This window comes from Gouania willdenowi, unplaced genomic scaffold, assembly GCF_900634775.1.
Source record: "Gouania willdenowi unplaced genomic scaffold, fGouWil2.1 scaffold_332_arrow_ctg1, whole genome shotgun sequence".
Lineage (NCBI taxonomy): Eukaryota > Metazoa > Chordata > Actinopteri > Blenniiformes > Gobiesocidae > Gouania > Gouania willdenowi.
The window spans coordinates 616,783-631,986 of NW_021145094.1; the positions used below are offsets into that span (position 1 = coordinate 616,783).

Consider the following 15,204-nt stretch of genomic DNA (forward strand, 5'->3'; position numbering starts at 1 on the left):
AGATTCTGACGTGGGCGGCGCCACGTCTTGTCATCCTGAGGGCTATGCACATTCCGGGGGTTCAGAACATGTCAGCAGATTTCCTGTCCTGTCATTCACCACTGCTGGGAGATTGGAGACTTCACCCGGAGGTGGTGGAACGGATTTGGCAGACCTTTGGCAAAGTCCAAAGTAGACCTGTTTGCGTCCAAAGAGTCCACGCATTGTCCCCAAGGGTTCAGTCTTGTCTCCCCTGGGCCTGGATGCACTGGCGCACGACTGGCCCAGGACTCTACTGTACGCTTTTCCACCGTGTCCCCTGATCTTTCCTACACTACTCAGGGTCTCTCACAAGGGGCATCGATTGATCCTGATAGCCCCGTTTTGGCTAGCCAGGACCTGGTTTTTGCTGCTGTGCAGGCTCTGCTGCAGCTTGCCGAGGAGGGACATCCTGTCCCAGTACGGGGGGAAAATCTTGCACTCCCGATCGTCTCCGGTTATGGGTGTGGCCGCTGCAGGGCCAGGGGTCTCGTTCTCCAAGTACAGTGGCGATATAGGCCGTACTATTGCCAGTGCCCAGGCACCATCCACACGTCGGCTGTATGCCAGCAGATGGAGGTTCTTTGATAGGAGGTGTCGAAGCAGGGGTCTTGACTCTGTCCAATGCCCGCTGCTGTCCGTATTGGAGTTTTTACAGGACCTCTTCAACCAGGGTCGCTCGCGTCGACCCTTAGGGTGCATGTTGCTGCAATTTCTTGCTGGCATCATGGTTTTCACGGCCGTTTGGTTGGCAGAGACACTGCAGTGTCTGTTTTTTGAAGGGTACCCGTCGCCTCCGTGCTTCCACTCGACCGGTGGCTCCATCATAGGACCTGTCCCTAGTCCTGGAGTATATGCTGGATACATGCTGTAGGTGGAATGCATGCTCCACTCTGGCCTAATGCCTCTTTTCTCCCCAAGGTACTTAGTACTACTACCACTGTGCGCCCACTCCAGCTGGCGCGCTTTGGGTCCACAGCTTCGCCCGAGCCTCTGTGTCCTGTTCGTGCTCTTGAATTATATATACGAGCCACAGCGTGAGTACGCAAATCCGACAGCTTGTTTGTCTGCTATGCCGGTCCTCACTTAGGTTGGACCCTGTGGAAACAACGCCTTGCCCATTGGGTTGTCGACGTAATTGAACGGGCCTATCTCTCACGTGGTCATTCTCTACCGGATGGTGTGAGGTGCCACTCGACTAGTGGTTTGACCACCTCATGGGCGGCATTGCCCGGTGTTCCCCTGGACCTGGACGTCATTTGTGAAGCAACTTCATGGACGTCTGCATCAACTTTCTCGAGGTTCTACAGGGTGAACGTGACGGTGTCTCACCCGCTGGAGGGAGTCCTTCGGCAACATTCATCTGCGTCATAAGGTAGGGTGGTTCTATTGTCAGCCTTTTCTCGAAATCCTCGGGACTTTGTTGATATATGTCATCCAGTGCCTTATGCACCATCCGGGATTCATAGAACCGTAGTTACCTACGTAACTTTTCATTTTACAGTATCACTAGTTTCCAGCAGAGGGAGCCCCTCCCAGGGTCTAGTGACCCATAGGTTGAGAACATCTGATGATGTTTAGAAACATGTTTTCTGTTCTAGGTTACAGTATCACTAGTTTCCAGCAGAGGGAGCCCCTCCCAGGGTCTAGTGACCCATAGGTTGAGAACATCTGATGATGTTTAGAAACATGTTTTCTGTTCTAGGTTACAGTATCACTAGTTTCCAGCAGAGGGAGCTCTCCCACTCCACCATCTACTACCAACACCACCACAACCAGGCCCTGGAGGATTCCTTTGAGGTGGTTCTGTCTGATTCACACCAGCCCCCCAACCTGTCCCAGCCTCAGGTAACACTACTGTAACCATGGTTACTATATGCCTTTCATCTTGTATTTACAGCACACACATTTACATATATAAATACATGAAACCTTCATATATGATTGACAGAGAAGACAAAATGAACTATTACATGAAAGTCATGTACAAAACTGTGTCCAAGCATTGGACACTTCACAGCGATCAGCAGACGCCTCTGAGGAAGACTGACAGTTGACTGGAGATCAAAGTAAACTTTGTCTGCTCTGAGGCTACTCATATTTTATTTACAAATATTTACTAAAACCATGATAAAGCAGTTTTACGTCAGTGATTCTCAACATGTGGCTCTTCACGTCTTCATTTTAATTATTATTCCCCCAGAAAACCTTCAAAGAAGGAAACTTTTTCAATCTTTTTACCTATTTTTCTTTGGCCATTTTACAACTTCCTTTGTCCCATTTTTGACCCTTTTCAACATTTTGACACTTTTTTCAGACTTTAGTTCCTCATGCCAATAAAAATCCTTTTTACTAAGTTTTTTTTGATACTTTGTCTTTTCTTTAACCATTTTTTGGCCACTTTTCATCCAAATAAGCTGCATTTAGCCCAATAAGTACCTTTTATTTCCAATAAATAAGATTTCATTTTTTTCCCCTACATTTTGTTTCACATTTTTGCCCTTTTTCCACCATTGTTTGCCACATTTTGCTTATTTAAGGGGCATTTAGCATTACATACCACCTGTTTTCTCTTTTTTGTGATTTGTTTTCCACTTTTGACTGTTTTTGGCTCATTTTACTCACTTTTCACTCTTTTCTTGCCTCGTTTTTGCCACTTTTGGACCTTTTTATGCCACTTGTTACTCTTTTTTTGTCACTTCACTCATCACTGGTCGCAGACTTTATAAAATTGAAACAGTCGAGGATCTAAACGATCTGTTAGTGATATAAACCCAGAGAAGCTTTGAAAATGATTAAAATAACTCTAAAATCTATTTTAAAAGACGGTGGGAGCCAATGCAGTTTTGAAAAGCTCAACTTTCTTTTTTCTGGATTAAAATCATTTTCTACAATAATCTAAGCTAGTGGTAATGAAAGCATGGATTTACATTTCTGCGTCTTTTTTAGTTAAAAAGGTCTCACTTTTGCAAAGTTTCTTAAGATGTACTTATTAAAATAATTTGAATGTAACTGTTAAAACCTCAGTGTGGTTTGTCTTGTCATTGAATTTTAAAAAGTTCTTGCTCATCCATGCATTGATGTGGGAGCTGCACGCAGAGATATAAGTGGGTGTCATCAGCATATCAATGATAGCTGTTGTTAGCATGTAAAGGGAGAATAACATGGGACCAAGGATGCATCCTTGTGGGACACCGTAGTTAAAGTCATGATGAACCGACATAGAAGTGTCTGTTACAAAGAGCTAAACCAGCCTATAACAAGGTCAGAGATCAGATAATGTCTAGTGTTGACCTTCAACTGTGTGTGGTGACCAGGTAAAAAGAAAATAAACACACAAAGCAACATTAAGAAGATACACAATGACAGAAAAATATACAAAACGACAGAAAAATGACACAAAACTACATTAAAATTACACAAAATGACAAAAAATATACAAAATGACAGAAAAAAACCCAAAACTGCATTAGAAATGTACATTAAAACTATCCAAAATGACAGAAAAACTTACACAAAATGATGTAAAAAAATATGCAAAATGACTCCAAAAATCAAATGAAATCAAATGTATTCTTCCATGTGATCCTGTTTACAATATGTACATTATAATTGACAGCCAGTACTTTTCTCATGTCAGAATAGGAGCATGTTGAGGACAGAGTCTTATTGTACACGCCCCTTTTTGTTCAGTAGATGGTCGCCGATCAATTCTGAGAGATTTATTTTACATTATAACAGGCACAACGTTACCAAATCAATTGTTTGTTAGAAAAAGAAAGACAAAAACTTAAAAACAGTTTTATTTGTTACAGATGTCAATAGTTTAACGTATGTTTGATTTACAGATGACTGTAGTTTTTAATCAATAACATTTTATAAATGTGAACAATAGTAGTTTTTAAATTGTCATCCAATGAATCCCAGTGACAACAAAACCTCTGTCTGAGTGAAGTGTGAACAATAGTATCTTTCATTTATTATACATGTGCTCTGGAACTCAGTTATCTTTGATTTTACACAAAGTATTACCTTCAATGAAAAGTGAATTTGTGATTTATAATTCTTATGGTTTTCTTTTGGAGCAGGAAAACTTGGTCAGTAAAACTTTTGCCTGAATGACCTCAGATCTCATTACAATATGTGAAATATGGGACAATTAGAGATCAATTCTCCTGGGTTTGCAGTAGCGTTTTTTTTTTGCACATATACTGGTATACGATGCACTGGCACGCCTTGGGATGTGGGATAAAACTCATACTGGGCTTAACCTTAGACACGTTAATCCTAAATACCTGCTTTAGGTACTACCACTCACTCATTCCCCCTGTTCACAGCCACCATCATTATAGCTAAGCTTCACACTGGTCACTATACTGGCTGGATTACACAACATAATAAGCACAATATATTCTACAACCTCACATCTCACCCTTACTGTAAAACAGTCTATTCTTCCCACCCTTTATATTTCCTACCTTGAGTCTCTCCTCCTGCTCCCTTTCCCCTCCCCTTCCCTCTCAACTTAGGTATAACACTGCTCTCCCTTTTTATATCCTCCCTCTAATAAAAGATTTCTTACCCTTCCTTAGGGAGGGCTGGTGATGGTCACAATTAAGCATAAAATAAATCAATGTATTTTATTGCAATAACAAAATATGCATTGCTGTCTCATAATGATTGCACTTCTGTGCAGACAAGTAAAAAATAAAAATAGAGATAAATTCTAAACAATGCTCTTTCATCAAAAGTATACTTTACTTTATGTAATGTGCCAATATATTTACTTATTTTTTTATTTATGTATTCAATGTGACTCTTCATGTTCATTTTATCATCTAGCATGACTCCTAAAAAACATTTTCAAAGCTGTATTATGGTAATCTTCTGATCCCCATGCTTTTTGTCCCAAAAATCATACTTTTTGTTTTTTTCCAATTTAAATACAAATCATTCCTGTCAAACCATGTTTTTAAATGAATCATTTCAGTTCCCATATTATTGATTAGTGTTTCTGGATCAGATCTGGTTTTGTACACAGTGGTGTCGTCTGCAAATTAAAGAAAATCTATGTTTTTGCTGATCTCATAAATATCATTGATAAATAAAATGAAACGTTTTGGTCCAATTACTGAATTCCTGATATAATTGCTTTACACTCAGATTTCTGATTGTTTATTTGAACATATTATTGTCTGTTGTTTAGATTACTTTCTAACCATTTATACACATGCCCTCTTATACCATCATTATTTAGTTTTGACAACAATAATTTATCAAATGCTTTCTGTAAATCTAAAAAATACTAATTATATATTGATTTTTATCAATTGCTGCTAATATTTCATCTGTTAAATGAGTGAGAAGTTGATCTATTGGATCTGAATCTATACTGGTGTTGAAAAAGTAAGATATTTGTCTCTAAAAATGAGTCCAGTTTCTGTGTGAACCATTTCTCTATGATTTTAGAAAACTGAGACAGTAATGACACTAGTCTATAGTTATTAAATACATGATCATCACCATTTTTGAAGTTTAAAGTTAAATGTCTATCAGAGGAGTGAGGACACAGTCTATAATCATGTCTAACTCATCACAGTCACTGAACATTTATGTTTACATTTTTGTACAATAGTGAAAATCTGACTTTCTGTAAATGTATTAAGGTTAAAGTACATTGATTGTAGAATTCTACTCCCTCCACTTTCACCACTGTCATTTATGATAGTTTGGCTGGTTTTGGGGGCGGGGTCAGAGATCAACTTCATTATTTATTTGTTTACCATTGTGCATAAAATATTCTGGTAACTTCTTTGATTGAGCATTTGTTTGTTTGTTTATTACCTTATTTAGTATTTTGTCTTCTAATTTATTTTTATAATAGTCTTTTTCTGCCCATCTCAATATGGTTGTTAACTTGTAAGTTTTGTATTTATGTGGGTTCTGTATTTCATGTAGTCTCTGTACATTTTATTTTTCTTTATCATGACCTTTGTAGCCCAGGGGTTACCATGGCAACTTAGTAGTCTTTTTACATTATTTTAGTGGGAAATTTTTATTGTAGAGATTTATAAAAGTCTTTACAAATTAATTGTAAGACTCATTTACATCTGGCACAAACACCTTTAGCCAATCAGAGGTCATTTCTAAATGAGTTTATCTGTATGTATTTAGATTTAGCATTAGTTTTTTATTGCTTTTAGTCTACAAACTATGAACATGTGATCACTGAGATCTGTGACTAATAAACCTCTATGAAGGATAATATCAATATCATTAAAAAAGATTGTGTCATTAACGTTGCAGTAGTGCATGACACTGTGGTGGGCTGAGTTGTAGCTGGAAACAAGCATCTACTGTACATTTTGTTCAATAAATCATTGATCGTTGTAAGATTGTGTGGATTTATAAAATCAATATTAAAATTGTTTTGTTTGATGAGTTACAATCAATTAATTCAGTAAACTTCTCTTTAAATATCTCTTCAATATTTGAGCTTTGTAGACAATGATCACATTCATCTCCACTTCCATTTCTACTGCTACACCTTCCATAAGGCCTTCAACTGTAACAGACATGTGGTCCACCAGTGTTTGATCAATGCACAGTGCTACACCACCAGCTCTTTTCCCTTATAACCATTTAAACCTACATCCTTTTTATATTTAACCAGGTCTCAGAAAAACATTTAAGCATTATTCAAATATTCATCAATTTTATTTACGTTTGCATATAAACTTCTGCAAATTAAAATGTATCAAAGAAAAATTACAGCCAGTTTCCATTTTTAAATTCAATTCTTCCTCACTGTAATAATTACAAGAAAACAAACTTAAATCAAACATATTCTTTTCTGGATCAAAGTCTGCTTCAAAATGATGTATTTTTAAAGACTAGTTATGGTTTGATCCCAGCACTAGGTTTATGGATTGATCAGTCATCATCAATCATCCACTCAATTGTCTCAAATAATCTGGCAACGCAGCAGAAACCATAGAGAGATGAAAAAGTTGATCGTTAGCTTATGCGCACCGTGCGCGTCGTTGATGATTTGAATCTGTTATGTTTATCATACTTATGGAGTGTTTCCATTGACATTCTTGCGTCCCAGTAAAGCTTTCACAGCATCCATCGTCTCGTCTCAGGTGTTCTCTTCCTGGAGGTACCGGTTGTCTGTCAAATCTGGAACCTCTGCTGGGAAATCCATTGAAATACCAAATTCACAAAAACCCAAAAAAAGAATCATAAACATAAAACACAGATATTTGTGTTGTGGAATCAAATAAAAAGCTAAATAAATGAGAAAAAGAGATAAGATCATGTGATTGGCTGTGGTGAAAGTCAATATTATCATGATGGACAGTCTGTCCTGTATGGAACAGGTCATGTGACTGACCAAACGGTGTGTGACGTGTTGTTCCAGGTGGTGATGGTGCACATAGAACCAGTTCCAGACCAACCACCCGTAGAGGTTTCTACGTCGAGTCGCTGCATCATCGTTAAAGAGACGGACGTCGTCCACATAACGAGGAAACATCTTCATTTCATAGACAAGCACTCAGTGGACAGTGAGCTGACGTACAACGTCACCACCCCCCCGTTCTTCACCTCTCACACCAGGTCAGTGTGTCGCCATGGTTACAGTCATAAAACCATCTCCAATGTGTGTTCCTAAGGAATGAAACATACTGTATGTACAGCAGCATATCACTAGTATCATGTACCATTATAAAGCTTACAATCTAAACCATATAACCATATGAACCATTCTAAGACACAACCATCTCACCAAACACACTCTTATTTAGTCAAACTAGAAAATAACCAATCACTGCTCGCCTTTAAAGTGATGTCATATCTGACTGAATCAAATATTCCTCAGACATTTAATAATCAATGAATCCCAGAATTTTGTCCAAAACACAGTAAATAATAATAATACATACAGTAAATGATTATTTTTATCTCTGTGAGGCTGAACTGTGTTATTAAAAATCACAGTTCATGATAAAATACCATACATGACCTGCTGGGGGCAGTGTTGCTACACCATTTACACTGAAGAAGAACCAACCTAAAGTCTACTACACAGCTGAGGTACAACTAACATGTGTGACATGAAACTAACAGTTATATGTGAGGATCAAAGCAGCAGAAAAGTATTTTATAAGAAAAACAAACCTAAATAAAGTAGCCTTTAGTCACATGACTCCAAAAAATAACTTTTAAAAGAACAACATATATATTTTATTACAGTCACTGTGTTTTACAGCACTTAAAATATTTGTATGTTATGTACATTATGTTAAAAAATGTATTTTTACAACGTGTGCGTGCGTGCGTGCGTGTGCGTGTGCGTGTGTGTGTGTGTGTGTGTGTGTGTGTGTGTGTGTGTGTGTGTGTGTGTGTGTGTGTGTGTGTGTGTGTGTGTGTGTGTGTGTGTGTGCGTGTGTGTGTTGTGACTGAGCAGCAGCATGGGTCCAGATGCAGGGAGGCTATTCCTGGTGGACAGCGTCCCCACATTGACCAAAGACCCCTCCACAGCAGCCCTGATGATCTTCACACAGGTCACAATAACTTCCTTCCTTCTCTCCATGACCTACACACTAGGGACTAGACTGTCCTAATGGTGCCTCCTATCTCCTTTCCTATCCACTTATCCTTAAACATGATAACCCGATGATAAACAGTGCTTCCTTTATAATCTCCTTTAGCCTAGGAAACACTGATACGTCCTTTACCTAAGGAGACCACATAATGATGACCCACAATTCATTGCAGCGACAACATTTAAAGGGACCCGCTCATCAGAGTGTTCACATAAAACAGACAGAAAAAAAAGAATCAGAGACATTTTTATTCACATTATGTTTTATTCAACATATTTAATTCACTTAGGAACGCTTTGTGTGGTTCTACATGTGTATGTCTAGATTATGTAGACCTATATCTGACAATAATGGAACTATTTCATAAAATCCTACTTATTTTGTATTAATATTGATTAGTGAGTAGAAGGTGAGTGTGATCAACCATTCTCTGTGTGACGTTATTTTAGTTTACCTTTAGTTCCTTGTAGCCATGGTAACCTCTTTTCCTTTGATTTATATTCAAACCTGTGATTTATGACTTTATATCAGTGGAAAGTGTTAGAAATTAGCTTTTACTTTATTTTAGGAAATATGTAGTTTTATCACCACTATTATTATTATTTTTATTGTTATTGTTATTGTTATTGCTATTGCTATTGCTATTATTATTATTGTTATTGTTATTGTTATTGTTATTGTTATTGTTATTGTTATTGTTATTGCTATTATATTATTATTATTATTATTATTATTATTATTATTGTTATTGTTATTATCATTATTATTGTTATTATTATTGTTGTTGTTGTTGTTATTGTTATTGTTATTGTTGTTATTATTATTATTATTATTATTATTATTATTGTTGCTGTTATTGTTATTGTTATTGTTATTGTTATTGCTATTATATTATTATTATTATTATTATTATTGTTGTTATTGTTATTATCATTATTATTGTTATTATTATTGTTGTTGTTGTTGTTATTGTTATTGTTGTTATTATTATTATTATTATTATTATTATTATTATTATTATTATTATTATTATTATTATTGTTGTGGGAATGCAGATGCACTTTTTTCTCATTCTTCATCTATATTTTGACGTGCTACTACTCACTACATCAAATGTTAACAGATTCACACATTCTTCTGCTCCTTAGTAACAATGATTCAGAAAACGCTCATTCTCTTACTTTTAATGTCATTTAAGGTTGAATACAAATGTGGATGCTTTTGTGCTATATTAGGTCTGCTAGAGTGTAACAGCTGCTGCTCATGAACTTTGAGGAAAAACTGCTGTTAAAGCTTTCATTCTGCAGCCACAATTTATAGCTTCAAATGTTTTTAGTTTTAGTGAGAATGCTTAGCATGAGCAGCATAGCTCAGTGTGATCAGAGCCTGCCTCTGCCTTTGAGCAATCATCATGAGGAACCTGGTTCAAATCCTCAATGACTGAACATAATACCTACAAAGCTTTTGGTAATGTTTGCAAACCTGTGTTTATTAACAATAAACACATACAGTACAGCCAAAGGTTCACATTTCAACTTGTCTAGTTAATATTCTTCTTATTATTATTGTTATTACTACATCACCTAGTGGAAGTGTGTTTGATTGTCTAAACTTTCCCTAACTCCTTTAGGAAGTCTCCTAACACCTTTCCTAAAGGTAAAGTGGATATAAGGAGATATGAGGGAATATTAGGCGTGGTGCTCTAAGTACAGTGTAATAATGCTAACGCTACACTGTTTTTAGCATGCAGTGAACTTCCTGAAGGTGGCCTACATGCCTCCAGTCCTGGACATTGGCCCCCACCCTCAGGAGGTCCAGTTGGTTCTGTCAGTGACTAACCAGCATGGTCAGTCAGTGACTGGTCTGTGTTTGAACATCACAGTGTTACCAGTGGACAACCAGCCCCCTCAGGTACACTAACCCTGTGTGTGGTGGGCGGGGCTTGTGGGGGTGGGTGTTGTCTTTGCATTTTATTGTGGAATGTTAGTGTCAGGTATTATTTATTGTGTGTAAGCTTTTAATGATGTAAAGCACTTTAAATGATATTGTAGATATGAAAAGTGATCTATAAATACATTTTGATTGATTGAACATCATCATCTATGGCAGGGGTTCTCAACCTAGGGGTCACCAGACACTGGATGATGTCTTCAACAAACTAAGAATATTTTATGAACAGTTTAAGCCTATTTTTGCTTATTTTAATGTATTTTTGCTACATTTCTCTCATTTCTGACACTTTTACATCACATTTTAATGACTTTTCTACACATATTTTTCCACTTTCCACACATGTTCAGCACTAATAAACACTTTCTACCACTTTTACACATATATTGACCCATTATTGTCACTTTTTATCTCTTTTCATTATATTTTACGATTATTTTTGCTAATTTAACCACATAGCATTTTTAGTTAAAAATTATAATCATACTAAATATTACCAACGTCACCAAAAACACAAACACTGAGAGAATAATTGAAATAATTTGAACAACACACAAAAACGTCACTAAAAACACACAAAATAAGAGAATAATAAAAAGAAGAAACAAGAAAATACAGTAAATGATGATGAAATGATTAGAACAAAATACAATAAACGTAGTAGTCGACATAAGGAGGGACATGGAACGTTAGAGAAATGGAACGTTAAATCCAATAAAGTCAGAGAACATCTTTATTATTACAGTATGTGGTAAATGATAACATATGTTACATTGTTTGTGTGACGTTTGCTTCCAGGTGGTTTTCCAACCTCTGTCCGTGGACGAGGGAGGGGCCACCTGGATAGACTGGGACCACCTCCTCCTGTCAGACGTGGACTCTGTGGAACACGCCCTACGGGTGGAGCTTAGAGGAGAACCCCGACATGGAGCTGTGTGGTTAGGGGGCCTTACCCTGAAAGTGGGCCAGACCTTCACGGTCCAGGACCTGAGGGTCCCCAACATAAGGTTGGTTCTTCTTCTATGATCATTACAGCCAATCACAAACCAGTGAACACGTGTAAACACGTAGCTAAGCAGGCTAACTTTGAGCTAACTGTCTGATTCAGGTATTTAGGGTGATTGTCCTTTAGCTATAGGTATGTAGCAACATTAGGCTAACGTGTTTGACTTCTGGTAGTAAACATGAACATGTGTACAGTATTGGTTCATTGTGGATTTGTGGTCCTAACTTTGGTTCTATTTAACATAGAAATATGATCTCAGTGGTGAGTTATAGGGTTTCAGGGTCAAGGAATTCAACAGTGTATCTTAAAATACCCTCATTTGTGCTCAAAGCAAAATCCAAGATGGCCGCCATCCGCTTGACAAAACATATTGAATTACTTCACTAACATAAAAGCCACTCAATTACAGTTGAAATCCATTACTTTTACTTCTGCTTACTTATATTAATGGGGGATTAATTAGAGTATAATAAGAGGGTTAATGAGGGTTAATTAGAGTATAATAAGAGGATTAATTAGGGCTAATTAGAGTATAATAGGAGGGTTAATTAGGGCTAATTAAACTATAATAGGAGGGTTAATTAGAGTATAATAAGAGGATTAATGAGGGTTAATTAGAGTATAATAAGAGGATTAATTAGGGCTAATTAGAGTACAATAGCAGGGTTGATTAGGGCTAATTAGACTATAATAGGAGGGTTGATTAGGGTTAATTAGAGTATAATAAGAGGATTAATTAGGGCTAATTAGAGTATAATAAGAGGATTAATTAGGGCTAATTAGACTATAATAGGAGGGTTGATTAGGGCTAATTAGACTATAATAGGAGGGTTGATTAGGGCTAATTAGACTATAATAGGAGGGTTGATTAGGGCTAATTAGACTATAATAGGAGGGTTGATTAGGGCTAATTAGACTATAATAGGAGGGTTGATTAGGGCTAATTAGACTATAATAGGAGGGTTGATTAGGGTTAATTAGAGTATAATAAGAGGGTTAATGAGGGTTAATTAGAGTATAATAAGAGGATTAATGAGGGTTAATTAGAGTATAATAAGAGGATTAATTAGGGCTAATTAGACTATAATAGGAGGGTTGATTAGGGCTAATTAGACTATAATAGGAGGGTTAATTAGGGTTAATTAGAGTATAATAGGAGGGTTGATTAGGGCTAATTAGAGTATATTAGGAGGGTTAATTAGGGATAATTAGAGTATAATAGGAGGGTTAATTAGGGTTAACTAGAGTATGTTAGGAGGGTTAATTAGGGCTAATTAGAGTATAATAGGAGGGTTGATTAGGGCTAATTAGACTATAATAGGAGGGTTGATTAGGGTTAATTAGAGTATAATAGGAGGGTTAATTAGGGATAATTAGAGTATAATAGGAGGGTCAATTAGGGTTAATTAGAGTATAATAGGAGGGTTAATTAGGGCTAATTAGAGTATAATAGGAGGGTTAATTAGGGTTAACTAGAGTATGTTAGGAGGGTTAATTAGGGCTAATTAGAGTATAATAGGAGGGTTGATTAGGGCTAATTAGACTATAATAGGAGGGTTGATTAGGGTTAATTAGAGTATAATAGGAGGGTTAATTAGGGATAATTAGAGTATAATAGGAGGGTCAATTAGGGTTAATTAGAGTATAATAGGAGGGTTAATTAGGGCTAATTAGAGTATAATAGGAGGGTTAATGAGGGTTAATTAGACTATAATAGGAGGGTTAATTAGGGCTAATTAGAGTATAATAGGAGGGTTAATGAGGGTTAATTAGAGTATATTAGGAGGGTTAATTAGGGCTAATTAGAGTATAATATGAGGGTTAATGAGGGTTAATTAGAGTATATTAGGAGGGTTAATTAGGGCTAATTAGAGTATAATAGGAGGGTCAATTAGGGTTAATTAGAGTATATTAGGAGGGTTAATTAGGGCTAATTAGAGTATAATAGGAGGGTTAATGAGGGTTAATTAGGGTTAATACTGTGTGTGCAGGTACATCCATGATGGATCAGAAACTACAGACGACTCCATTGAACTCAGTGCAAACGATGGAACCAACGCTGTCCATTTTATTCTCCCTGTAAAGGTAATAAACAATAACTAGAATATTTGCATTTCCTTAAAAAGATGCAAGTGAGGATGCACTGCATTAGCTAAACACTAGCATACGCATTAGCTAGCATTAGTATCAGATAGCATCAGCTAGCATTAGCATTAGCCTAGTAATTTAACCTAGCATTAATCTAGCATTAGCATTAACTTAGCATTAGCACTAGCCTAACATTAGCATCAGCCTAGCATTAGCCTAGCATTACCAGTAAGCTAGTATTAACTTAGCATTAGCACTAACCTAACATTAGCATCAGCCTAGCATTAGCCTAGCATTACCAGTAAACTAGTATTAACTTAGCATTAGCACTAACCTAACATTAGCATTAGCCTAGCATTAGCCTAGCATTACCAGTAAGCTAGCATTAACTTAGCATTAGCACTAACCTAACATTAGCATCAGCCTAGCATTAGACGAGCATTACCAGTAAGCTAGTATTAACTTAGCATTAGCACTAACCTAACATTAGCATGAGCCTAGCATTAACCTAGCATTAGCAGTAAGCTAGCATTAACTTAGCATTAGCACTAACCTAACATTAGCATCAGCCTAGCATTAGCCGATCATTACCAGTAAGCTAGCATTAGCTAAGCATTAACCTAGCAGTAGCTGAACATTAGCAATAAGGTTGAAATAGGTTGAAGGTAGTAACATGCTAAATGGTAAAAATAGAAGAAGAAAAGTATAAGAATAGGGGCGGTCTCCTACATCCTCACTAATAAGATAGATTACATGTGGACTACTGTTCCTTATGTCCAGGTGTTTCCAGTCAATGATGAAGTCCCAGTGCTGGCAGCTGGTCTGAAACCTGTCCTCACATGTCCTGAGGGACAGGAAGTAGTAATCAGCCCTGACTATGTTTACGCTACCGACGCTGACAGTGAAGAAGACGAGCTGGTGTTTCTCATCGCTCGCCAACCCAACCACGGAACGGTTCTACGACACGGACTGGAGGTGGATCGCTTTGTTCAGGGAGACGTTAGAGCAGGAATTATCAGCTACAGACACACAGGTACACACACACACACACACACACACACACACACACACACACACACACACACACACACACACACACACACACACAGGTACACACACACACACACACAGGTACACACACACACACACACACACACACACACACACACACACACACACACACACAGGTACACACACACACACACACACACACACACACACACAGGTACACACACAGGTACACACACACACACACACACACACACACACAGGTACACACACACACACACACACACACACACACACACACACACACACACACAAACACACACACAGGTACACACGTACACACACACACACACACACACACACACACACACACACACACACACACACACAGGTACACACACACACACAGGTACACACACACACAGGTACACACACACACACACACACACACACACACACACACACAGGTACACACACACACACACACACACAAACACACACACAGGTACACACGTACACACACAC

The 15,204-nt window shown here is 37.4% G+C and overlaps 1 protein-coding gene across 5 annotated transcripts in view; it reads left to right on the top strand.

Moving 5' to 3' along the window:
• The window catches only part of LOC114459647 (FRAS1-related extracellular matrix protein 1-like), a 77,068-nt gene that overhangs the window by 14,563 nt on the left and 47,301 nt on the right, over positions 1 to 15,204 (top strand). For all 5 annotated transcript variants that reach the window (XM_028441835.1, XM_028441837.1, XM_028441836.1 and 2 more), the window contains 7 exons: positions 1,724 to 1,866; positions 7,442 to 7,638; positions 8,489 to 8,585; positions 10,371 to 10,538; positions 11,376 to 11,584; positions 13,575 to 13,668; positions 14,452 to 14,704. In XM_028441835.1, the coding sequence (XP_028297636.1) occupies positions 1,724 to 1,866; positions 7,442 to 7,638; positions 8,489 to 8,585; positions 10,371 to 10,538; positions 11,376 to 11,584; positions 13,575 to 13,668; positions 14,452 to 14,704 (1,161 nt within the window). The remainder of the gene's footprint in view (positions 1 to 1,723; positions 1,867 to 7,441; positions 7,639 to 8,488; positions 8,586 to 10,370; positions 10,539 to 11,375; positions 11,585 to 13,574; positions 13,669 to 14,451; positions 14,705 to 15,204) is intronic.